General features: G+C 47.2%; 1 protein-coding gene across 1 annotated transcript in view; it reads right to left on the bottom strand.

Annotated features, from left to right (window-relative positions):
- The window catches only part of MTRES1 (mitochondrial transcription rescue factor 1), a 49226-nt gene that overhangs the window by 2761 nt on the left and 20382 nt on the right, over positions 1-26083 (bottom strand). The window contains exons 2-4 of the mRNA XM_010389770.2: positions 18195-18257; positions 6161-6642; positions 1496-1568 (exon numbers count right to left, since the gene is read on the bottom strand). Coding sequence (XP_010388072.2) covers positions 1496-1568; positions 6161-6642; positions 18195-18257 — 618 coding nt within the window. The remainder of the gene's footprint in view (positions 1-1495; positions 1569-6160; positions 6643-18194; positions 18258-26083) is intronic.

Below are 26083 nucleotides of genomic sequence, written 5' to 3' on the forward strand. Positions count from 1 at the left end.
TTTACCTTTTTGGCATAACCTTATTTCATTCAAATTACTATGATTTTTAAAGTGTTTATAGAGATGAGGTCTCTCACATGTTGCTCAGGCTGGAATGCAATGGCTATTCATAGGCACAATCATAGTGCACTGCAGCCTCAAACTCCTGGGCTCAACGATACTCCTTCCTCAGCTTCCCAAGTGGCTGGGACTACAGACAAGCACCACCTTGCTCAGCTAAAATTTTTTTTTTTTTTTGAGACGGAGTCTCGCTCTATTGCCCAGGCTGGAGTGCACTGGCGCAATCTTGGCTCACTGTAAGCTCCGCCTCTTGGAGTCAAGCGATTCTCCTGCCTCAGCCTCCTGAATAGCTGGAATTACAAGGAGCCTGCCACCATGCCCAGGTAACTTTTTTTTTTTTTTTTTTTTGAGCAGTGGCCAAATGTCAGCTCACTGCAAGCTCTGCCTCCCGGGTTCACGCCATTCTCCTGCCTCAGCCTCCCGTGTAGCTGGGACTACAGGCGCCCGCCACCTCGCCCGGCTAGTTTTTTTTTGTATTTTTTAGTAGAGACGGGGTTTCACCGTGTTAGCCAGGATGGTCTCGATCTCCTGACCTCGTGATCCGCCCGTCTCGGCCTCCCAAAGTGCTGGGATTACAGGCTTGAGCCACTGCGCCCGGCCTTTTTTTTTTTTTTGAGACAGGGTCTCACTCTGTCACCCAAACTGGAGTGCATTGGTATGATTATGGCTCACTGCAGCCTTGACCTCCCAGGCTCAAGTAATCCTCCCATCTCAGCCTCCCAAGTAGCTGGGTCAAGCGCCCGCCACCACGACTGGCTAAGTTTTTGTTTTTTTGTAGAAATAGAGCTTTGCCATGCTGCCCAGGCTTGTCTTGAACTCTCAGCTCCCAAAGTGCTGGGATTACAAGCATAAGCCACTGTGATTTTTTATATATGATTTATTGTTAGAAAAGTGAAGACTGGAAACACATTTTCTTGTAACTGACTTTCACTTAACAACAGTATTGATATGGATTTGTCAGAAAATACAGAACACATCATTTTTTATAGCTGCTCTGCACACAAAGCTGTGCATCCAGCAAGCACTCACTGGGTACTGCTAAGCTGTACAGAACTACACATCTGCTCAGATACCACTGGCCAAAGAACAACTCTACGTGGATGAAATGTTTCTTTGAAATCTGATTACGTGGATTCCATAAGGGCTAACATTAATGACCTGGAAGTTTAATTAATGGATATCTGCCAGTTCGAACAGTGACGTATTCTAAAATTTTAAAAGGGAGAAGCTTCATCAGAAGGTCATTAAGGCTGCAAAAGTGAAAGTGCCTGTGTCTGAAGCCTGTGGCTGATTCCCACCAGCTTGAGCTGGAGGACCACAGAGGACCTCAGAGAAGGAAGAGGAGCCAGAGGGAAAATTTGGGGCAGCATTAATTGAGTTACTAGCAGAGTAAGTGATGAAAACATCTGGCTGTCATTTTAGGTTAGTATCTCACCGTTCTGCTTTTCTTCCATAATTTTTCCTCATTCAGCCTGAGTTCACCTTTGTAGAATGCCTCTTCCACTTTGCTACAAAAAAAAAAAAAAAGCAACAATGTACACAATTTGGGTGATGGGTACACTAAAGCCCAGACTTCATCACCACGCAATATATCCATTTAACAAAATGGCACTTGTACCTTCAAATCTATTTTTCTGTTGTTTTTTGAGACAAAGTCTCACTTTGTTGCCCAAGCTGGAATGCGGTGGTGTGGTCTTGCCTCACTGCAACCTCCACCTCCCGGTTTCAAGTGATTCTCCTGCCTCAGCCTCCCAGTAGCTGGGACTACAGGCACACGCCAACATGCCTAACTTTTGTATTTTAAGTAGAGACAGGGTTTCACTCTGTTGGCCAGGCTGGTCTCGAACTCCTGACCTTGTGATCCGCCCACCTTGGCCTCCCAAAGTGCTATGATTACAGGCATGAAACACTGCGCCCGGCCTTGTATCTATTTTTTTAAAGGTAAAGTGCTTTAAAATATAGAAATATACTCAAAACAATCTCAGGTGACCCTTGGCCAGCACGGGCCCAAACTGTGCAGATCCACTTATATGTGGATTTCCTTTAGCCTCTGCCACCCCTGAGGGCAAGTCCACGCCTCCTCCTCCGCCAGGATGAAGACCTTCATGATGATCCACTCCCACTTAATAAATAGTATATATATTTTCACTTCCTTATGCTTTTCTTAGTAACATTTTCTTTTCTCGAGCTTACTTTATTGTAACTGTGTATCAGTAAGGCCTTCGGTCAACAGTAGGCTATATCAGTAGTTAAGCGTCAAAAGTTATATGTGGCATTTCAACCGCATGGGGGTTGGCACCTCTAACCCCCACACTGTTCAAGCATTAACTATATACAAGTTTGAGAGAAACACTTGCCATTATTATCATTGAGACAGATTCTTGCTCCATCGCCTAGGCTGGAGTGCAGTGGTGCGGTCTTGGCTCACTGCAAGCTCTGCCTAACAAGTTCACACCATTCTCCTGCCTCAGCCTCCCAAGTAGCTGGGAATACAGGTGCCTGCCACCACGCCAGGCTAACTTTTTTTATTTTTTATTTTTAGTAGAGACGGGGTTTCACCGTGTTAGTCAGGATGGTCTCGATCTCCTGACCTCGTGATCCGCCCGCCTCGGTCTCCCAAAGTGCTGGGATTACAGGCGTGAGCCACCGCGCCCAGCCCTCCATTAATGTTTACTCTGACAGTGATTCTTCACAGTCTCCATTTTGAGTCCTGGGAAACGGAAAGTCACCTGCTCTGGTGTGTATCTAAAACAGGGAGACCAAAAGGCATTTCTAAATAGATGTTGAACTGCTGCAAAGATTTGCTAGTGCTCTTGGGCAGTTAATTGGAGGGAGCCTTAAGAGAGGTTTTAGCATACATGTCAAGCTCCATTCTGGACAAGGGCCTGGGGTACTCCACCTGACTCCCAGTGCAGAGATCACATGGCCAGGCTGTAGCTCTGGTGATTCACGACAGCCAAAGTGAGTGGGCATTGCCTTCCCCTCAGATACCTGCTCTGTACACTGAGAGAAAAACCAGACACCATGTGTATGGCAAGGCTATTAAGAAACCCTCTGCCAGTTTGTACTGAGGCTGGCGAAATTCCAATCTGACAGCTGCTGTTCTCTCTGAACTTAAGTCACTGCAACAAGACCAAGGGAGGAAGCAGCTAAAAATCAGTACACCCTTTCTTTTTGATGATCTGATTCCAGGGGACTAACATGTGGAGCTCGGCTTAATAATAGCAGCAGCAGTTTCTACTCTGGGAGAGGAGAGTCCTCCTTATTAGTTTGCCAGAGTTTAGAGAACATTCTCTAATGGCACCCTAATCAGAATGCCAAGGGCGGGGCCTGTGGGCTGGCTCATTTTTATGAATCTCTTTTCTTTTTTTTCGGAGACGAAGTCTCGCTCTGTCGCCCAGGCTGGAGTGAGGTGGCGTGATCTTGGCTCCCTGCAAGCTCCGCCTCCCAGATTCACGTCATTCTCCTGCCTCAGCCTCCTGAGTAACTGGAACTTCAGGCACCCACCACCGCGCCCAGCCAATTTTTTCTTTTTTCTTTTTTTTTTTTTTTTTTGAGACGGAGTCTCGCTCGGTTGCCCGGGCTGGAGTACAGTGGCGCGATCTCGGCTCACTGCAAGCTCCACCTCCCGGGTTCCCGCCATTCTCCTGCCTCAGCCTCCCGAGTAGCTGGGACTACAGGCGCCCGCCACCACGCCCGGCTAGTTTTTTGTATTTTTAGTAGAGACGGGGTTTCACCGTGTTAGCCAGGATGGTCTCGATCTCCTGACCTCGTGATCCGCCCGTCTCGGCCTCCCAAAGTGCTGGGATTACAGGCTTGAGCCACCGCGCCCGGCCAATTTTTTCTATTTTTAGTAGAGACAGGGTTTCACTGTGTTAGCCAGGATGGTACTGATCACCTGACTTCGTGATCCCCTGCCTCGGCCTTCAAAATGCTGGGATTACAGGCGTGAGCCACCACGCCCAGCCCTCTTTATTAATCTCTTAAGCTTCAAGGATTAAAAAATTAAACTATGACATTACATTAGGTCATAAAGGTACAAATTACACAAGACGTTTTTCTGCATTTATTCATATCACAATTCTTACATTGTATACAATATGCATGCAATCATTCCTAAGGGAATAAATGAACAATGAAGACCACTATTCTTATATAATTAATCTAGCAGAGAGGGAATCAGAATACTAAAGAAATCTTAGCTGCGCGCAGTGGCTCACGCCTGTAATCCCAGCACTTTGGGAGGCCAAGGCGGGCGGATCATGAGGTCACAAGATCGAGACCATCCTGGCTAACACAGTGAAACCCTGTCTCTATTAAAAAAATACAAAACATTAGCTGAGCGTGGTGGCAGGCGCCTGTAGTCCCAACTACTTGCGAGGCTGAGGCAGGAGAATGGCGTGAATCCAGGAGGTGGAGCTTGCAGTGAGCCGAGGTCACGTCACTGCACTCCAGCTGGGGTGACAGAGCGAGACTCCGTCTCAAAAAAAAAAAAAAAAAAAAAGGAAATCTGAAAAGTTAGACTCAATACCTCTATTATACATGAACATATGTAGTATTTTCTTCAAAACAGTCCACATATATTGAGTACCTACTATGTCCCAGATACTGTTATAAGTGCTTGACATAGATATATACGCACTCAATCCTAGCAACCACTCTCTAAACTAGGTTCTATCATCTTCATTTTACAGATGAGAAAACTGAGGCTCAGAAAGTTTAAGTAACTAACCCAAGGTTACACAGAACCAGGACTGAAACCCCAGTAATCTGGCTCCAAAGCCCACATTCTGTTTTTTTTTTTTTTTTTTCTTTTGAGACAGAGTCTTGCTCTGTCGCCCAGGCTGGAGTGCAGTGGCCGGATCTCAGCTCACTGCAAGCTCTGCCTCCCGGGTTTACGCCACTCTCCTGCCTCAGCCTCCCGAGTAGCTGGGACTACAGGCGCCCGCCACCTCGCCTGGCTAGTTTTTTGTATTTTTTAGTAGAGACGGGGTTTCACCGGGTTAGCCAGGATGGTCTTGATCTCCTGAGCTCGTGATCCGCCCATCTCGGCCTCCCAAAGTGCCGGGATTACAGGCTTGAGCCACCACGCCTGGCTTTTTTTTTTTTTTTTTTGAGACGGAGTCTCACTCTGTCACCCAGGCTGGAGTGCAGTGGCACCATCTCAGGTCACTGCAAGCTCTACCTCCGGGTTCATGCCATTCTCCTGTCTCAGCCTCCTGAGCAGCTGGGAGTACAGGTGCCCGTCACCACGCCCAGCTAATTTTTTGTATTTTTAGTAGAGACTGGGTTTCACCGTACTAGCCAGGACGGTCTCGATCTCCTGACCTCAGCCTCCCAAAGTGCTGGGATTATAGGCATGAGCCACGGTGCCTGGCCAAAGCCTGCATTCTTAACCATCATCTTATTATACATCATGCTGTTAATTCTAAGAGGTACCTTTTTTTTTTTTCCCAGATGGAGTCTTGCTCTGTTGCCCAGGCTGGAGTGCAGTGGCACAACCTCGGCTCACTGTAACCTCTGCCTCCCAGGTTCAAGCAATTCTCCTGCCTCAGCCTCCCAAGTAGCTGGGACTACAGGCGCCTGCCATCTCGCCTGGCTAATTTTTGTATTTTTAGTAGAGACAGAGTTTCACCATATTGGCCAGGCTGGTCTTGAACTCCTGACCTTGTGATCTACGCAGCTTGGCCTCCCAAAGTGCTGGGATTACAGGCATGAGCCACCGTGCCCAGCCGAGGTACTGTTTCACATTATAGCATTTGTGAAATATCCCAGTGCATTTTATGCTTGCTACATACATCTAATATGGTGATTCATTTTCTCCTCAAGAAGCTGTTATTAAATCAATGGTTCATCTTACAGTCAACTGTGTCTTAGATTCAAATTTTCTAATATGGCACATGGGATTTGCAGGCAGTCACTTGACTTCTTTGGAAATCAGTTTGCTCATCTATAAAATGAAATAATTGAAACAGGTTACCTGTAAAGGTCCTTTTATTGTGGTTATTCTTCACCATAATATGGGCCAAGTGATTTGGAATGCTACATTAAAATAACATGACTACGAGTGAGTTTATAATGAAATGTGTATCATACTCACTTTCTCCCAATATCTAGCCCCGTCTTCAAGACAACATCATACCGAAAAGACTGCACTGCTTTTTCCAGGTCTTTATAGTCTTTGACTACAGTAGGGTCATCCTCAAGCTCCTCTTCCTGCTCACTCATCTCGTCATGATCGCTTTCTTCATCAGAGTCCTCTTCATCTACTTTATGCAGAGACTTTTTAGTAGATTTTGTAGAGCTTATATTACTTTTGAGTCTTATGGAAAAAGGAAAAATACATTCTGGAGATAGTAAAAGTCCTGGGAGTCTCAGTGAGAAAATATTATAAAAAAGTGTTTTATAATTTGGTGCACGTAACTTGGTACTAGAAAAATACAAGTATCGATTCCAGGAAGTACAGAGTTTGTATGACGCAGGTGTCCCTCGGAGAACACCCCAGAGTCCAATCCAGGCATCTGGCTTTCTTAAAACACCAGCAAGCAATTTAACACTAGCCATAGCTATGGCGCTTATAATCTGAAACAGATAATGAATCAGTTTTATCTCACAAGTGCAATGTCATGACGTTCTTACAACATAAACCATATGCACTATGAACACTTTGTCTAGTACTTTACATATGCGCCCCTAAAAAGTCCTATCGGGCCTGGCGCGGTGGCTCACGCCTGTAATTTCAGTACTTTGGGAGGCTGAGGTGGGCAGAGAGGTCAGGAGTACAAGACCAGCCTGGCCAACATGAGGAAACCCCATCTCTACCAAAAATACAAAAATTAGCCAGGCGTGGTGGCAGGCACCTGTAATCCCAGCTACGCAGGAGGCTGAGGCAGGAGAATCGCTTGAACTTGGGAGGCGGAGGTTGCAGTGCGCCGAGATCACGCCATTATACTCCAGCCCAGGCAACAAGAAACCACATCTCAAAATTAAAAAAAAAAAAAAAAAGTCGTATCAATCTGCATGTACCAGGGGCCATATATCACAGCATAGTGAATCTTCTAGCTGCAACTAATGTGATTAGCTCATAGGATTGTCAGGAAGGTCCAATGTGATACTAGTATATGTGAAAGCACTGGTTCTACTCTTCTCCCTCCCCCAAATTAGCTTTGGGTACTGACTGCTTCTAAAAAAATACTAACAATAGTTCTCAATGATTTTTGGTTTTTTCAATTTTCAATTTTTTTTTTTTTTTTTGAGATGGAGTTTCACTCTTGTTGCCCAGGCTGGAGTGCAATGGCACCATCTCGGCTCACCACAACCTCTGCCTCCCAGGTTCAAGCTATTCTCCTGCCTCAGCCTCCCCAGTAGCTGGAATTACAGGCATGCATAACCATGCCCGGCTAATTTTGTATTTTTAATAGAAACAGGGTTTCTCCATGGTGGTCAAGGTGGTCTCAAACTCCCGACCTCAGGTTATCTGCCTGCCTTGGCCTCCCAAAGTGCTGGGATTACAGGTGTGAGCCACTGTGCCCGGCCTGTTTTTGTTTTTTAAAGGAAAATTTGGAGAGAAAGACTGTTGACTGACATATATTATATCCTTACAACATTGACTTTGCCAAGGAAGGACACCAGATCATGACTTCATGAAATCCAGAGTGAATCTCTAAACTGTATTTCAACCTCCAGCCCTAGCAAATCAGAGGTAAGGGTGAGCAAACTGGACAGACCTGCATTTTAACTCCTTTTACATCTCCTTCCCCACGTTTAACAGAGGCATTAGCTAGCAGACAAGGAAGGGGTCTAGAGACCCACAAACTAGGGAACTGTGACAAGTGCTTGTGACATGTCAGAGGGCAATCAATTCCTACAGTTACCTCAAATGTAGCAGAAACCATCTTATGATGGTGGCAGACTCACACCCACCCCCACCCCTGCAAGTATATCAAGAAGGTTTTAGAGACCATGATTTGGTAATGAGGGAAGGGTTTCCATATGATCAACATCCTTGTACTGTGAGTCTGCAAATGACTTTCCTTTGTGCCTAGATTGTACCTTAAGATCGATACCTCTGATTATGGCCCACTCAAAAACATGGGGCTAGCTACTTCCAAATTGTATTTAACATTCTGGGCCTTATTTCCCTGGCAGGGATGAGCATACAACACAATCTCAACTCTATTAATCCACCACTCTTGGGACTCCAATCTAAGTCTTGAAAGAGAAATAAAGCAGACTGAATGTAAAGACTCTATTTCAACATAACTACAATTTGGAACAATTTTAAAATGCTAGGGTGGGCATGGTGGCTCACGCCTGTAATCCCAGCACTTTGGGAGGCTGAGGCGGGTGGGTCTCCTGAGGTCAGGAGTTCAAGACCAGCCTGGCCAACATGGTGAAACCCCATCTCTAACAAAATTACAAAAATTAGCTGGGCATAGTGGCATGCACCTATAATCTCAGCTACTTGGGAGGCTAAGGCAGGAGAATCACTAGAACCTGGGAGGTAAAGGTTGCAGTGAGCTGAGATCACACCACTGCACTCCAACCTGGGCGACAGAGTAAGACTCTGTCTCAAAAATAAAATAAAATAAATAAATAAAATGCTATATAGGGGCCGGGCGCGGTGGCTCAAGCCTGTAATCCCAGCACTTTGGGAGGCCGAGACGGGCGGATCATGAGGTCAGGAGATCGAGACCATCCTGGCTAATACGGTGAAACCCTGTCTCTACTTAAAAATACAAAAAGCTAGCCGGGCGACGAGGCGGGCGCCTGTAGTCCCAGCTACTTGGGAGGCTGAGGCAGGAGAATGGCGTAAACCCGGGAGGCGGAGCTTGCAGTGAGCAGAGATCCGGCCACTGCACTCCAGCCTGGGTGGCAGAGCAAGACTCCGTCTCAAAAAAAAAAAAAAAAAATGCTATATAATCCAGAGTATTCTAAAATAATGACTAGAAACCACCTGAAGTACCTTCAAAAGAAATTTGCCAATAATTACTTTTACACATATTCTAATGTAACAGAGAATGAATAATACCCATTAATAGGAATGCCTTTAAATTTTTTAGATTTAATTTGTTTAGTAAAGATGAGGTCTCGCTAATTTTAAATTTTACATAATCAGGCTGGGTACGGTGGATCACGTCTGTAATCGAACCACTTTGGGGTCTAAGGAGGGAGGATCACTTGAGGTGAGCAGTTCAAGACCAACCTGGCCAACATGGCGAAACCCCATCTCTACTTTTAGTACAAAAATTAGCTGGAGCTGGGCATGGTGGCTCAGGCCACCATCTCAACACTTTGGGAGGCTGAGGCAGGCAGATCACTTGAGGTCAGGAGCTTGACACCATCCTGGCCAACACGGTGAAACCCCACCTCTACTAAAAATACAAAAAAATTAGCCGGGTGTGGTGGTGGGTGCTTGAACCTGGGAGGCAGAGGTTGCAGTGAGCCGAGATCGCGTCACAGTACTCCAGTCTGGGCAAGAGAGCGAGCCTCCATCTCAAAAAAAGAAAATAAATAAAATTTTACGTAATCAGAAATAAAGGAAGAAAACACCAGATTTCAGCATTTCCCAGACTGTCTATTTCATTGATTAGTACAATTAAAATTTTTTTAAAGGTAACTAGGCTAGGAGCAGTGGCTCACACCTGTATCCCAGCACTTTGGGAGGCTGAGGCAGGAGGACTGCTTGAGCCCAGGAGTTTGAGACCGGCCTGGGCAACAGTGAGACTCCATCTCTACAGAAAAAACAAAATTGAGAAAGATACCTCATGGTGGACTCCAAGAAAGATTTCATGCCAAAAGAGTAGGAAGGACATAATCTCAGAATTAAACAACTTTTTTTGAGATGGTGTTTCGCTCTTGTTGCCCAGGTTGGAGTTAAATGGCTCGATCTTGGCTCACCGCAACCTCTGCCTCCTGGATTCAAGCACTTCTCCTGCCTCAGCCTCCTGTGCAGCAGCAATTGCAGGCATGCACTACCACGCCCAGCTAATTTTGTATTTTTATTACAGATGGGGTTTCTCCATGTTGGTCAGGCTGGTCTCGAACTCCTGACCTCAGGTGATCTGCCCGCCTCAGCCTCCCAAAGTGCTGGGATTATAGGCGTGAGCCACAGCACCCAGCCAGAATTAAACTTCTTTAAGATGAATACATTCAGCATTATAAGAAATCAACTGTTGTCATTTATTTTTCTCACTGTGGGTCTAGGAAAACTTTGGCACAGGTTTGTACGGCCAGTGGCCCAGTGTTGGCAACAGTAGTATATTTGAATATCAGGGACATTAACTTAGATGCCCCCCCAAAAGTCATAACTAGAAAAGGCTGAGTATACCCCCTACATGCAATAATTTTTTTCATAAAATTTCTGATTATATGTATATAAAATAAATTTTCATGTAGAAAATTTGAAAAAATATGAGGAAAATTGGCCGGATATGGTGGTTCATCACCTGTAATCCCAGCACTTTGGGAGCCCAAGGCTGGCAGATCACCTGAGGTCAGGAGTTTGAGACCAGCCTGGCCAACATGGTGAAACCCTGTCTCTGCTAAGAATACAAAAATTAGCCAGGCATGGTGATGCGTGCCTGTGATCTCAGCTACTCGGGAGGCTGAGGCAGGAGAATCGCTTGAACCCAGGAGGTGGAGGTTGCAGTGAGCCAAGATTGTGCCATTGCACTCCAGCCTGGGCGAAAAGAGTGAAACTCCATCTCAAAAAAAGAAAATTAAAACCAGCCCTAGTCCACTCCACGTTAACCACTGTAAGATTTTGGCATACATCCTTCACAATGTAAAATCTGAAGAAAAATAATTAACTCATAAGCACAGCCTCTCATACTCTCCCAGCCACCCAAAACACACAGGAAGGTTTAGCCATAGGTGGCCAGAGCTCTCTAACATCATCCCCAGGAAGTCTGTGTTGGTCCTAAGTCCTAGAGTCATTATTAAAAGTTTTACTTTGGTGGCTCATGCCTGTAATCCCAGCACTCTGGGAGGCCGAGGTGGGCAGATCACCTGAGGTTGGGAGTTTGAGACCAGCCTGGCTAACATGGAGAAACCCTGTCTCTACTAAAAATACAAGATTAGCTGGGTGTGGTGGCGCGTGCCTGTAATCCCAGCAATTTGGGAGGCTGCGGCAGAAGAACTGCTTGAACCTGGGAGGCAGAGGTTGTGGTGAGCTAAGATTGTGCCATTACACTCCAGCCTGGGCAACAAGAGTGAAACTCTGTCTCAAAAACAAGAAGAAGAAGAAAAAAAGCAGCCTCTGCGGGATGACTTTGTGCAGTTCCCTCATTTTGCAGATGAGTACAAACAAAAGCTGAAGCAATTTAAGAATAAGCTAAGTGGCACAGCTAGTAAATGAGATGGAGTCTTACTCTGTTGCCCAGGCTGGAGTACAGAGGTGCAATCTTGGCTCACTGCAGCCTCCACCTCCTGGGTTCAAGTGATTCTCGTGTCTCAGCCTCCCAAGTAGCTGCAATTACAGGCATGTGCCGCTGTGCCCGGCTCAGTTTTGTATTTTTGTAGTGACAGGGTTTCACCACGTGGCCCAGGCTGGTCTTGAACTCCTGACCTAAGGTGATCCACCTGCCTCGGCCTCCCAAAGTGCTAGGATTACAGGCGTGAGCCACCACGCCCGGCTGGTCAAGTCTTCTTAAGGCTCATTGTTTTTACTGTGGGCCAGGCATTGCTCTACACGTGAACTCATTTATTCCTTGCAACAAGCCCATCTCAGCTATAGGGTCACACAGACACTATTCAAATCTAGGCATCCGAGCTCCAAAGCTTAGACTCATTACTACCATGCTGAACTGTCCATCAGTCTTCCAACTCCAAGTTAAGTGCTCTTTCTTCCACACCCTGACATCTATTTTCTTATTTTTTTTCTGGAATAAAAACTCACCAACTAGTGCAATACCAGAAAGAACAGATAGTTTTCAGGGACAGAAGAGTGGGAGGAACTGTTGCCCCAACTTAGAAGAAATCCTAAGAGGAGACACCTAGGGGAGGGAAGGACCCATGGCTAGGGGTAGAAGTCCTGTTTCTGTGTCAGACCCCGGGTGCCCACATTCCCCATCCGTAAGTCCTATTTTTATTTTTATTTATTTTTAGTATCTTTTTTACCCTCTTCCTGCCTTTGAAAAGAGTCCTAGTTTTTACCGTACTGTTGTTTACTTTGAGGAATGCCTAGATATGATGTGGCTCTCTGCCGACGTCACAAGTAGAGTTACATCTACCTGCATTAGGAAACCTTTCCTAGCAGAAAATAACCATTTAGAATCAGATGCATTTGTAAACTCAACAAACATACCAAAATGTCAAGCCACGAATTCCCTTGTGTTTATTAGCTACTCACTACCTGTCACTGTGATCAGCTTAACTTTCTAGCAGGCAAACAGTGGTAGATGTTAGAAGCTTAGAAAAAATTCATTAAAAACATAAAATTGAGGAAACACATTAACCTAATTCTTGCTGGAGATGACGACCATTTGTAGTTGTTAGCAGTGGGCACTCAGGGTCACAAGGGAGGACCCAGATTCTGCCTCAGAACTTTGTTACTATTTTTTTGAGACGGAGTCTCGCTCTGTCGCCCAGGCTGGAGTGCAGTGGTGCGATCTCGGCTCACTGCAAGCGCCGCCTCCCAGGTTCACGCCATTCTCCTGCCTCAGCCGCCCAAGTAGCTGGGACTACAGGCACCCACTACCACGCCCGGCTAATTTTTTGTGTCTTTAGTAGAGACATGGTTTCATCGTGTTAGTCAAGATGGTCTTGATCTCCTGACCTTGTGATCCGCCCACCTCGATCACCCAAAGTGCTGGGATTACAGGCATGAGCCACCGTGCCCGGCCCTGCCTCAGGACTTCGAAACTGTTCAAGGGAGCCCTGAGTTGAAAGTGGGGGTGCCAGAGAAAAGAACTAACCAGGCACCCAGCTCCTCTCCAACCGAAGCAGCACTGGAGAATCTGGGTTCCTTACAGCGCATTTGGAAAAAAAAAAAATATCTACTACTGAAAAGTTCCTGTCCTTTTGTCATGGTCTCCTCTTCCTCCACACTCCACACAAGCCACATCCTCCTCTACCAAGCCATGCTCCACATGCCCTTTTCCATACTCTGGTTGCACCAACACTATACATTTTTTTTGTTACTTTCGAATTAAGTCACAAATTATCTCCCAAACTCTAAGGGTAGTGATAGGGCGTACACAGTGCCCTGTTCTTCACTCCTCTGCTCAGGACATACCAAAACCAGTGAATGGTGGCAGATTCAATTTCTAGAAATGAAATGAGCATCCTGCCCATTACTACAGCCACCCCCACCATCACTCATTTGCTCACATATGCCAAGTGCCTGGGTAGGCCTTGGTATAAAACACACAGTCCTTGTCATCTGGGAACTGCCGTTTAAGTGGAATGTGGGCAAGTAAACTGCCTGCCATGGCACACATGTGAAAGCAGGCCCAGGGGAGGCTGAACCCTGCACCAGCTGGAGCGCAGAGCAAGGATGCCTACAGAGTTCTGTGAGCAAAGGGCAAAGGTGGCCTGAAACTGAGCCATGGGGAAACATCACGTTACAACAGTAATTTTTTTGCTTGATAATGGACTATTCCATTGGCATGCTGTTATTTTTCTCTCATTCAAGGATGAATGAGGATGAGCATTCAAGGATACTCAGGCTTTTTTTTTTTTTTTTGAGATGGAGTCTTGCACTGTCGTCCAGGCTGGAGTTCAGTGGCGTGATCTCAGCTTACTGCAACCTCCGCCTCCTGGGTTCAAGCGATTCTCCTGCCTCAGCCTCCCCAGTAGCTGGGACTACAGGCACGGGCCACCATGCCCAGCTAATTTTTGTATTTTTTTTTTTTTGTATTTTTTTAGTAGATATGGGGTCTCACCGTGTTAGCCAGGATGGTCTCGATCTCCTGACCTCGTGATCCACCCGTCTCGGCCTCCCAAAGTGCTGGGATTACAGGCTTGAGCCACCGCGCCCGGCCAAATTTTTGTATTTTTAGTGGAGATGGGTTTCACAACGTTGGCCAGCCTTGTCTCGAACTCCTAACCTTGTGATCTGCCTGCCTCAGTCTCCCAAAGTGCTAGAATTACAGGTGTGATCCACCACGCCCAGCTCAGGCATTCTTGCTCTGAGCTCCAGCTGGTGCAGGGTTCAGCCTCCCCTGGACATGCTTTCACATGTGTGCCCTGGCAGGCAGTTTACTTGCCCACATTCCACTTAAATGGCAGTTCCCTGACGACAAGGACTGCGTGTTTTATACCAGGGCCTAGCCAGGCACTTGGCATATGTGAGGAAATGAGTCAATGTGGGGGTGGCTATAGTAAAGGACAGGATGCGGTTACTTTTCTCTCATTCAAAAGCAATCAATGACACAAACCTCTTGCCTCCACACTCCCAGGTACCAACACTTTTCTTGCCCCTCTTTACCATAAAACTCCTCAAAATGGTTGTCTAACTCTCCTCAACTCCACTCCTTTCATTTTCTAAATCCAAAAGGTCATGTCAGTCCTCATCTTAACTGACTTCTCAGCAGCACTGGAAAAAACTGATTATGCCTCTCTTCTTCACTTGGTCTCCAAGACACCTCACTCTTGGTTTTCTTCCTATCTCTCCTGTGGCTGCTGCTTCTCAAGACTCCTTTGCTGGCCGGGCACGGTGGCTCACACCTGTAATCCCAGCACTTTGGGAGGCCAAGGCGAGTGGATCACCTTAGGTTGGGAGTTCGAGATCAGCCTGACCAACATGGAGAAACCCTGTCTCTACTACTAATACAAAAATTAGCTGAGCCTGGTGGCACGTGCCTGTAATCCTAGCTACTCGGGAGGATGAGGCATGAGAATCGCTTGAACCTGGGAGGTGGAGGTTGCAGTGAGCCAAGATTGTGCCATTGCACTCCAGCCTGGGCAACAAGAGTGAGACAACGTCTCAAAAAAAAAAAAAAAAAAAAAAAATTAGCCAGGCACGATGGCGGGCACCTGTAATCCCAGCTATTCAGGAGGTTGAGGCAAGAGAATCACCTGAATCTGGGAGGCGGAGGCTGCAGTGAGCCAAGGCCATTGCACTCCAGACTGGGCAACAAGCGCGAAACTCTATCTCCCCCACCCCCCAAAAAAAGGAGACTTCTTTGCTGCGTCCTTCTCTTCTCCCTGACATCTTTTTTCTTTTCTTTTTGAGACGTGGTCTTCCTCTGTTGCCCAGGCTGGAGTGTAGTGGTACGATCTTGGCTCACTGCAACCTCTGCCTCCTGGGTTCAGGCCATATTCTCCCACCTCAGCCTCCAAAGTAGCTGGGATTATGGGCGCCTACCACCACACCTGGCTAATTTTTATATTTTTAGTAGAGACAGGGTTTCACCATGTTGGCCAGGCTGGTTTGGAAATCCTGACCTCAAGTGACCCGCCCACCTCAGCCTCCCAAAGTGCTAGGATTACAGGCCTGAGCCACTGTGCCTGGCCCTCCCTGGTATCTTAAAGTTGGAGGGGCCCAGGCCTCTATCTTTGGTCCTCTTCTCTTATACATTCACTTTATCCAGCTCACCTCTTAAGTGTACCCAATTAATTCTTACAAATGCATTATCAAGACACCAATCTTTTCTGCGGCTTTAAATACTACCTATATGCCAACCACACCCTAATCCATATTCCCATTCCAGGACTTTCTCCCAAATTCCAGACTCGTACATCTGTGCAGAAAAGAATTAATATAACAGGCCTGAGACTGCTATCCTTAGAATGCCTGCTTGCATAGTTGGCCCATGGCTAGTGTCTGGGAACTTGAACTTCATAAGGGTTCCCACAATTCCCATCTGGATAAGAGCGGCTCACTGTGCTGAAACTGTACGATGTGATTCTGAACACCTGCATTGTTCTGGGGCAGCTGAAATTTTGGCACACTCTAGGCAGACAGTGCCTATGTGACTTTTTATTGGAAAAATGAGCTCTATGAGCTTTCCTGATAGAGATCTCTCACGTCTTGTCATAATTTTTTTTTTTTTTTTTTTTTTTTGAGACGGAGTCTTGCTCTGCCGCCCAGGCTGGAGTGCAGTGGCCGGCTCTCAGCTCACTGCAAGCTCCGCCTCCCGGGTTCACGCCATTCTCCTGTCTCAGCCTCCCGAGTAGCTGGGACTACAGGCGCCCGCCTCGTCGCCCGGCTAGTTTTTTGTATTTTTTAGTAGAGACGGGGTTTCACCGTATTAGCCAGGATGGTCTCGATCTCCTGACCTCGTGATCCTCCCGTCTCGGCCTCCCAAAGTGCTGGGATTACAGGCTTGAGCCACCGCGCCCGGCCCGTCTTGTCATAATTTGATGCTGCAAGAATTAAGCATACCCCATGTGACTCCACTAGGAGAGGACTCTTAGAAGACTGCACCTGGTTTCCTCCAGACTTTGTCCCATGCATCTTTTCCCTTTGCTTATTTTGCTTTGTAGCCTTTTGCTATAATAAATCACAGCTGTGAGTATGACTATGTGCTGAGTCTTTTGAGTCCTCTTAGTGAATCAATGAACCTGGGGACCTGCAACACAATATCTAACTGCCTATTTGACACCTCCATGTGGGTACATAATAAAGTCATTCATACGATGTCTCTCCTTTCCTCAAATCCCTACAAAAGCACTCAGAGAAAAGCAAAGTCTCTACCATGTTCTAAAGGCTCTACAGGATCTGGTGCTCCCTCAGCCCCCATTTCCTCTCCAACCTCATCTGCAATCTGACTCTTGCAAATTCAGCTTCAGCAACACTGGCCTCCTCCCCTTAATTAAGCACTCACCATGTGCCAAGCACTAATTTGGGTAGCAGAAATTCAGCAGAGGAAAAACATATGGATGAAGATTCCTATTCTTGTAGAGTTTATATTCTAGTAGGGGAAACAGGTACACACACAAAAAAAACACCGTGTAAATTACATGATAGCTGGTGGTTAATGCTCTAGGGGAAGAAAGTGGAACAGGGTAAAGGGGATTGAGAGGGCAAATGAGGTCAGGCAGGTGGCTCACGCCTATAATCCCAGCACTTTGGGAGGCAAAGGCAGGAGAATCACTTGTGTCCAAGAGCTTGAGATCAGCCTGGGCAACACAGTGAGATCTAAAATAAAAATAGGCCAGACGCAGTGGCTCACGCCTGTAATTCCAGCACTTTGGGAGGCCGAGACGGGCGGATCACTTGAGGCCAGGAGTTCGAGACCAGCTTGGCCAACATGGTGAAACCTCGTCTCTACTAAAAACACAAAAATTAGCCACGCGCGGTGGCGCACACCTGTAGTCACAGCTACTTGGGAGGCTGAGGCGGAAGAATCGCTTGAACCTGGGAGGTGGAGGCTGCAATGAGCAGAGTTCACACCATTGTATTCTAGCCTTGGCGACAGAGCTAGTGTCTTAAAAAACGACAAAACAACACCCCCCTGTGGAATAAAAATTGATCAGAACGGGTGCATTCGAATGAATCGGGAAAAGAACACGCAATGATGGGCCCTGGGAATTGACCTGATATAAGTTCATTTTAAAAGATCTCTTTGGCGTTGGTGTGGGGTGAGTGGAGGAATGATCACGGCAGAAGCTCATAGGAGGTTCTGGGTGACATCTTCAGGAGAGGTATACAATCTGAACTAACCAAAGACTATAAGAAAAGCAGTGTCTGTAAGAAAAGCAGCGCTGACTTTGACCTGCTTAACGCCAGGAAACGCTCCACATTCCTGAGCCCGTTCACCGCTCCGTAAGATGGAGAAACTGGTCTAAACGCTAAGTCTAATACAGCTAAAGATCCTTCCCTTTACTTGGAGACCTCGGAGGCTGCGGGCTAAGACAGGGTCGGGTTCCTCTAGCTCCCTCCCCGCCCCCACGGGCAGTGCACCTTCCTGGGTCCCCAAGGTCAAAGGAAATGGACAACTGCGTTCCCGGGTTCGCAATCTGCATTCGGAGCCAGCAGGAGCGATCGGACGCAGGAACGGAAGTCTTCGCCGCGCTCAATTACCGCAGCCCCTGCGCAGCCCTGGGCTCGCGGGGCGTCCCGAGGCTGGCAGAATACGGGACACTCATGGGGAGACCCGGCTGGAGCGTGGGCGGGGCGCCAGGGCGAAGTGACGGGGGACGCGGGCAGGGGGCCCGGCGCGGCGCACCAGCAGAGGCGCACTCACCTGTACGTCAGGCCCTCTCGTCCCTCCCCGCGGCCGCGCGGACTGCAGGCCTCCAGGCCACCCCTACCTGCGCCCCGCCCCTTCCGCCGGCGCCGGCGCAGTGAGAGCGGGTCGTGCGGGGCGCGAGGCCAGGGCGGCAGCGAAGCGGCGACCCCTGCTGGAAGCCGCGTCTCGGAGGACTGAGCGGGAAGTAGGCTCGGGACACAACCGCAGGCAAGCCCAGCGAAGAAACCAGCGCCGCCTGATTCCACCTGACCAAAGAGAGCTCATCTTAATTCTTTTTTATTTTTTATTTTTGTTGTTGTTGTTGAAATCGCGTCTCACTCTGTTGCCCAGGCTGGAGTGCAGTGGCGTAATCTCAGCTCACTGCAACCTCCGCCTCCTGGGTTCAAGCGATTCTCGTTCCTCTGTCTCACGAGTAGCTGGGACTACAGGCGTGAGCCACCATGACCGGCTAAGCATCTTAATTATTAATGAAGTGATCCTTTCTCTGGGGCCACTAACCCCTTTGAAAAAAAAAAACTTTTTTTTTAGACAGGGTCTCACTCTGTTGCCTGGTGCGATCTCGGCTCACTGCAACCTCTGCTACCCAGGATCAAGCTATTCTCCCCATCTGAGTCTCCCCGGTAGATAGGACTCCAGGTGTGCGCCACCAACGGCCTGCTAATTTTTGTTTTGTTTTGTTTGTAGAGATGGTGTTTCGCCATGTTGCCCAGGCTGGGAATCAAGTGAAGCGATCTTCCGGCCTCAGCCTCCTAAAGTGCTGAAATTACAGGTGTGAGCCACCGAGCCTGCCCCCTTTTAACATCTCCGAGAGATATAGGCATTGTTTCCAGAAAAATGTGCAAATACGTCAGAACTTGCAGTTTCAGGGAACATCTTTTCAAGAATAATGCAATTTACACGTGAGCCAATTCCCCTTTCCCTCCCATCCATCCATCCATCCATCCATCCATCCATCCATCCATCCATCCATCCCTCTCTTATTGGGTCTGTCTTTGGAGAACTCTGACTCATACACCAAACAAGACGTCACCCTGCAACATTCTAACAAAACTTCTAGTCAAAGTCACAGATGACCTCCACAATGTAAATCCAAAGGTCTGGTCTCATTCCTCAACTTACTTGAGTTGTAAGATACCACATTGGTTTCACCTACCTCACTTGCCACTTAATCTTCTTCCCTGTTTTTACTCTTTTTGGTTTTGTTTTGTTTTGTTTTTGAGACGGAGTCTCGCTCTGCCACCCAGGCTGGAGTGCAGTGGCCGGATCTCAGCTCACTGCAAGCTCCGCCTCCCGGGTTCCCGCCATTCTCCTGCCTCAGCCTCCCGAGTAGCTGGGACTGCAGGCGCCCGCCACCTCGCCCGGCTAGTTTTCTGTATTTTTAGTAGAGACGGGGTTTCACCGTGTTAGCCAGGATGGTCTCGATCTCCTGACCTCGTGATCCGCCCGTCTCGGCCTCCCAAAGTGCTAGGATTACAGGCTTGAGCCACCGCGCCCGGCCTTGTTTTTGTTTTTGAGAATGAGTCTCGCTCTGGCCCCCAGGCTGGAGTGCAATGGCATGGTCTCTGCTCACTGCAACCTCCACTCCTGGGTTCAAGTGATTCTCCTGCCTCAGCCTCCTTAGTAGTTGGGACTACAGGTACGCACCACCATGCCCGGCTAATTTTTGTATTTTTTTTTTTTTTTTTTGAGATGGAGTCTGGCTCTGTTGCCCAGGCTGGAGTGCAGTGGTGCAATCTCGGCTCACTGCAAGCTCCGCCTCCCGGGTTCACGCTGTTCTCCTGCCTTAGCCTCCCGAGTAGCTGGGACTACAGGCGCCCGCCACCACGCCTGGCTAATTTTTTTTTTGTATTTTAGTAAAGATAGGGTTTCAACATATTGGCCAGGCTTGTCTCAAACTCCTGACCTCAAGTGATCCACTCGCCTCAAAGTGCTGGGATTACAGGTGTGAGCCACCACTCCCAGCCTGCCGTTTTTTCATTACATCCTTAGAATGCCAAAGAGTAAGTGCCCCAGGCTTAGACCTCTAATGTTTTTCCTTTTTATCTATCCTAGTTCCCCAGTCGATCTCCAACAATTTCGTGGCTTTACATATTATCTACATGTGGACAATCCTCAAATTTGTATTGCCAGCTGAGATCATTCTCTTGCATTCAAGACTCCAACTGCCTACTTAACATCTTCACTTGGATATCTAATGGAAATCTCAAACTTGATAGGACCAAAACCCAGATCCCAGTCTCATCCCCACACCCAAATGCGTTCCTCCCACAGCATTCCTTATTTCAATCAAGGAAATAACTATTAAGGAAATTCCACCCTTCCTATTACTTAGGTCAGTTATCTTAGAGATACCCTCAATTTCTCCCTTTCTGTCTCAGCTGGGTTTAGAGGTGCGCACTACCACACCTGGCTAATTTTTGTATTTTTAGTAGAGATGGGGTTTTTACCATGTTGGTCAGGCTGGTCTTGAACTCCTGACCTCAGGTCATCCACCAGCCTCAGCCTCCCAAAGTTCCGGGATTACAGGTGTGAGCCACCACACCTGGCCGCTTACCTTTCTTCAGGCTATCCTCAGGACAATAACCAGAGTGATCCTATTAAATCACAAATCAAATACTGTCATTACTCTACTTAAAACCCTCCTGGGCTGGGCATGGTGGCTCATACCTGTAACCCCAGCACCTTGGGAGGTTGAGGTGGGTGGATCATGAGGACATGAGTTTGAGACCAGCCTGACCAACATAGTGAAACCCTATCTCTACTAAAAATACAAAAATTAGCCGGGCGTGGTGGTGTGTGCCTGTAATCCCAGCTACTCAGGAGGCTGAGGCAGAAGAATAACTTGAACCTTGGAGGCAGAGGTTGCATTGAGCTGAGATAGCGCCTCTGCACTCCAGCCTGGCTGACAGAGCGAGACTCCGTCTCAGAAAAAACAAAAACAAAAAACAAACCCCAAAACCCTCCCAGGCTACCCACCTTATGTTACAGTTAAAGCCAAAATCCTTTCAATGACCTGTGAGGCCTTCTGCATCTGACCTCATCTACATTGCTGAACCCTCAGCTACACTGCTGACCTCATCTCCCACCACCTTCCTCCTCCCTCTCTGGGTCCAGCCATACTCGCCTCCTTGCCACTCCTGGATGAGGTCCCTGGAAACCTCAGATGATGTCTTGCCTTAGGGCTTTTGCACACCTTCTTCCCTCCATCTGGAATCCTCTTCCCTCAGCTGACCACATGATTTGTTTCCATACTTCCTTCAGGTTTTCACACAAATGTCACTTTCTCAGTGAGGCATTCTCTTAATTATACTATTTTAAATTAACCCCCTACGTGATGGCATGTGCCTCTAGTCCCCGCTACTCAGGACTCTGAGGCAGGAGGATTGCTTGAACCCAGGAGTTTGAGACCAGACTGGGCAAGAGAATATTTTAGATTCAGCCTAAAAAAATTATTAAATTAAATGTCCTAAAATGTTTCAATTTTTCTTCACAACACTAATCACCATCTAATATATTTTCCACGTATTTAACTCTTCTGTCTACTCCCACTAGAATGTGAGCCCTATCAGGGTAAAAAGCATGTTTAATATACTGCTGTATCCAATGCCTAGAACTGTGACTAGCATATAGGAGGTTCTGAATAAATAAGAGTTGAGAATAGAATAAATCTACACGTACAGAGATATTCACTGCAGCTTTATTTGTATGATACTAAAAAATGAAAACAACCTGATTTTCCATCAGTGTAATTATTTATTTAATTATTTTTTTGAGACAGGGTCTTGCTCTGTCACCCAGGCTGGAATACAGTTGCGCCATCTTGGCTTACTGTAGCCTCAAAATCCCTGGCTTAAGCAATCCTCCCACCTCAGCCCTCTAATTGTTGTATTTTTTGTAGAGACAGGGTTTCACCATGTTAGCCAAGATGATCTCGAACTCCCACCCTCAGGTGATCTGCCCACCTTGACCTCCCAAAGTGCTGGAATTACAGGCATTAGCCACCAGACCTGGCCCCACCAATGTTCTTATTTATATTTGTTTCATTTTATTTCACTTTTTGAGATGGAGTCTCACCCTGTTGCCAAGGCTGGAGTGTAGTGGCCCAATCTCAGCTCACTGCAACCTCTGCCTCCTAGGTTCAAGCAATTCTTCTGCCTCAGCCTCCTGAGTAGCTGGGATTACAGGTGCCCGCCACCATGTCCAGCTAATTTTTGTGTTTTTAGTAGAGACAGAGTTTCACCACGTTGGCCAGGCTATTCTCCAGTTCCTGACTTCGGGTGATCCGCCTGCCTCAGCTTCCCAAAGTGCTGGGATTACAGGCATGAGCCACCACGCCTGGCACCTATCAATGTTTTAAAAATCTACAAAGTAATAACGATGTTTAACATTTCTTAGAACAGAAGAGCTGGGTATGGTGGCTCATACCTGTAGTGCCAGTATTTTGGGAGGCTGACGTAGGTAGGAGGATCACTCGAGCCCAGGAGTTTGAGACCAGCCTGAACATAGTGAGACCCTGTCTCTAAAAAATAAAATAAAATTAGCCAGGCATGGTGGCGTGCATCTGTAGTCCCAGCTACTTGGGAGGCTGAGGCAGGAGGATTGCTTGAGCCCAGGACGTCAAGGCTTCAGTGAGCTGTATGCAAGATCCTCCATTACAAAAAAAAGAAACGAGAAAACTATTTAAAGGATTGATTGAGCCACATCTGTTTGTCCAGCCTACCTGCATGCAATAGGTGATTAGACGGGGAAAAAACCAAAACCGAAACCAAAAAAGACCTGTGAAAGTAGCCCTTACAGTAGATGTGTGAAAACAGCCCTTTTGAGAAATAATAAAATGAACCAGACACTAAAGAAAGAATTTCCGACCAGGCACGGTGGCTCACGCCTGTAATCCCAGCATTTTGGGAGGCCAAGGTGGGCAGATCACGAGGTCAGGAGTTCGAGAACAGCCTGACCAACATGGTGAAACCCTATCTCCACTAAAAATTCAAAAATTAGCCAGGCACGGTGGCTCACACCTGTAATCCCAGCACTTTGGGAGGCCGAGGCGGGTAGATCGCCTGAGGTCAGGAGTTCGAGACCAGCCTGACCAACATAGTGAAACCCCCGTCTCTACTAAAAATACAAATATTAGCTGGGTGTGGTGGCAGGCACCTATAATCCCAGCTACTTGGGAGGCCGAGGCAGGAGGATCCCTTGAACCCGGGAGGCAAAGGTTTCAGTGAGTCAAGATGGCGCCATTGCACTCCAGCCTGGGCAACAAGAGGGAAAATACGTCTTAAAATAAAAAAAATGCTAAATATGGTGGCTCACGCCTGTAATCTCAGCACTTTGGGACCTGAGGCGGGCGGATCATGAGGTCAGGAGATCGAGACCATCCTGACTAACATGGTGAAACCCCGTCTCTACTAAAAATACAAAAAAATTAGCCGGACTTGGTGGTGGATGCCTGTAGTCCCAGCTACTTGGGAGGCTGAGGCAGGAGAATGGCATGAACCCGGAACGTGGAGGTTGCAGTGAGCCGAGATCAGCCTGGCCAGCTTGGCAAAACCCTATCTCTACTAAAAATACGAAAATTAGCCAGGCATGGTGGTGCGCACCTGTAGTCCCAGCTACTCTGGAGGCTGAGGCAGGAGAATTGCTTGAACCTGGGAGGCAGAGGTTGCAGTGAGCCGAGATTGTGCCAATGCACTTCAGCCTGGGTGACAGAGTGAGACTCCATCTGACAATAAATAAAAAATAAATAAAAATAAACCCTCTGTATATCCAGAGGAAAGGAACATCCTTATTTCTGAAGACACAGGGACACAGAGAAGATGCTGAACAAAGAGGCCTTGTGGCTGGGCTCAGTGGCTCTTGCCTGTAATTCCAGCCCTTTGGAAGCCCAAGGTGGATGGATCACTTGAGGTCAGGAGTTCAAGACCAGCCTGGCCAACATGGTGAAACCCTATCTCTACTAAAAAAAAATATATAAAAAATTAGCTGGGCATGGTGGCATGTGTCTGTAATCCCAGCTACTCTGGAGGGTGAGGCGGGAGAACTGCTCAAACTTGGGAGGCAGAAGTTGCAGTGAGCTGAGAGCATGCCACTGCACTCTAGCCTGGGTGACAGAAGACTCCATCTTAAAAAACAAAAAACAAAAAACCACCACCAACAACAACCAAAAAAGAGGCCTTGCTAAATTTGCCCCCAGCGTATTACCATTATATCACACCCTCTTAGTCTATTCATTATGGTCGATTTATTTATCAAATCTAGCATATAACCTACACAGGTTGGCTGGGCATGGTGGCTCATGCCTGTAATCTCAGCCCTTTGGGAGACCAAGGTGGGAGGGTCACTTGAGCCCAGGAGTTTGAGATCAGCCCGGGCAACCTAGCAAGACCCCATCTCTATAAAAAGTTAAAAAATTAGCCAGGTCTGGTGGCATGTGCCTGTAGTCCCAGCTATTAGGGAGGCTAAGGCAGGAGGATTGTTTGAGCCCTGGAGGTCAAAGCTGTGGTGAGTTGAAATTGTGCCACTGCACTCCAGCCTGTGTGGCAGAGTGAGACCCTGTCTCAAAAAACAATAATAACAAGAACAACAAAACCAAAAAAATAAAAAGTACACGGGTTTACCCTTTTCTTTCCTTTTTTTTTTTGAGACGGAGTGTCGCTCTGTCGCCCAGGCTGGAGTGCAGTGGCAGGATCTTGGCTCACTGCAAGCTCTGCCTCCCGGGTTCACGCCATTCTCCTGCTTCAGCCTCCTGAGTAGCTGGGACTACAGGTGCCTGCCACCACGCGTGGCTAATTTTTTGTATTTTTAGTAGAGACCGGGTTTCACCGTGTTAGCCAGGATGGTCTCGATCTTGTGACCTCGTGATCCGCCCACCTCGGCCTCCCAAAGTGCTGGGATTACAGGTGTGATCCACCATGCCCTGCGATTACCCTTTTCTTTTCTTCAGGTCTTAATTTTTTTTGTTTGTTTGTTTTGAGATGGAGCACTCTGTTGCCCAGGCTGGAGTGCAGTGGCACGGATCTCAACTCACTGCAACCTCTGCCTCCCAGGTTCAAGGGATTCTCCTGCATCAGCCTGCTGAGTAGCTGGAATTACAGGTGCCTGCCACCATGCCTGGCTAATTTTGTATTTTAGTAGAGACAGGGTTTCACTCTGTTGGCTAGGATGGTCTCAAAGTCCTGACTTCAAGTGATCCACCTGCCTTGGCCTCCCAAAGTGCTGGGATTGCAGGTGTGAGCCACTGCGCTGGGCCAAGGTCTTAATTTTTTAATGAAATCTCCTATGGGATGTAAAACTTATATTAAAGAAATCTGTGGCCAGGTGCAGATTTTATATATATATAGTCAATATGAGGGCGCACGCAGATTGCAGTCATGAGCCACCACACCCAGCCTCTCATTTTACTGTCATTCAGTTTATTTTGTTGTGCTTTTCTAATTTCTTTAGCTGGATGCTGAGTTGATCAATTTTCTTATTTGTAATTTTTAAAATATATATTTTTATAAACAGAGTCATGCTCTGTCACCCAGGCTGGAGTGCAGTGGCTTGATTATATATATATATATTTGAGACAAGGTTTCAGTTTGTCACCCAGGCTGGAGTACAGTAGCACAATCTTGACTCACTGCAGCTTCAAGCTCCTGGGCTCAAACCATCCTCCCACCTCAGCTCCCCAAGTAGCAGGAACTACAGGTGAGTGCCACCATACCCAGCTACATTTTTTTTGTATTTTTTTGTAGAGACAGGTTCTTGCCATGTTGCCCAGGCTGGTCTCAAACTCCTGTGATCAAGCAATCCTCCTACCTCCACCTCCCAAATTGCTAGGATTACAGGCATGAGCCACTGTGCCAGGCCTTGATTATATATATATATATATATTTTTTTTT

This window comes from Rhinopithecus roxellana, chromosome 4 (genome assembly GCF_007565055.1).
Source record: "Rhinopithecus roxellana isolate Shanxi Qingling chromosome 4, ASM756505v1, whole genome shotgun sequence".
Taxonomy (NCBI): Eukaryota; Metazoa; Chordata; class Mammalia; order Primates; family Cercopithecidae; genus Rhinopithecus; species Rhinopithecus roxellana.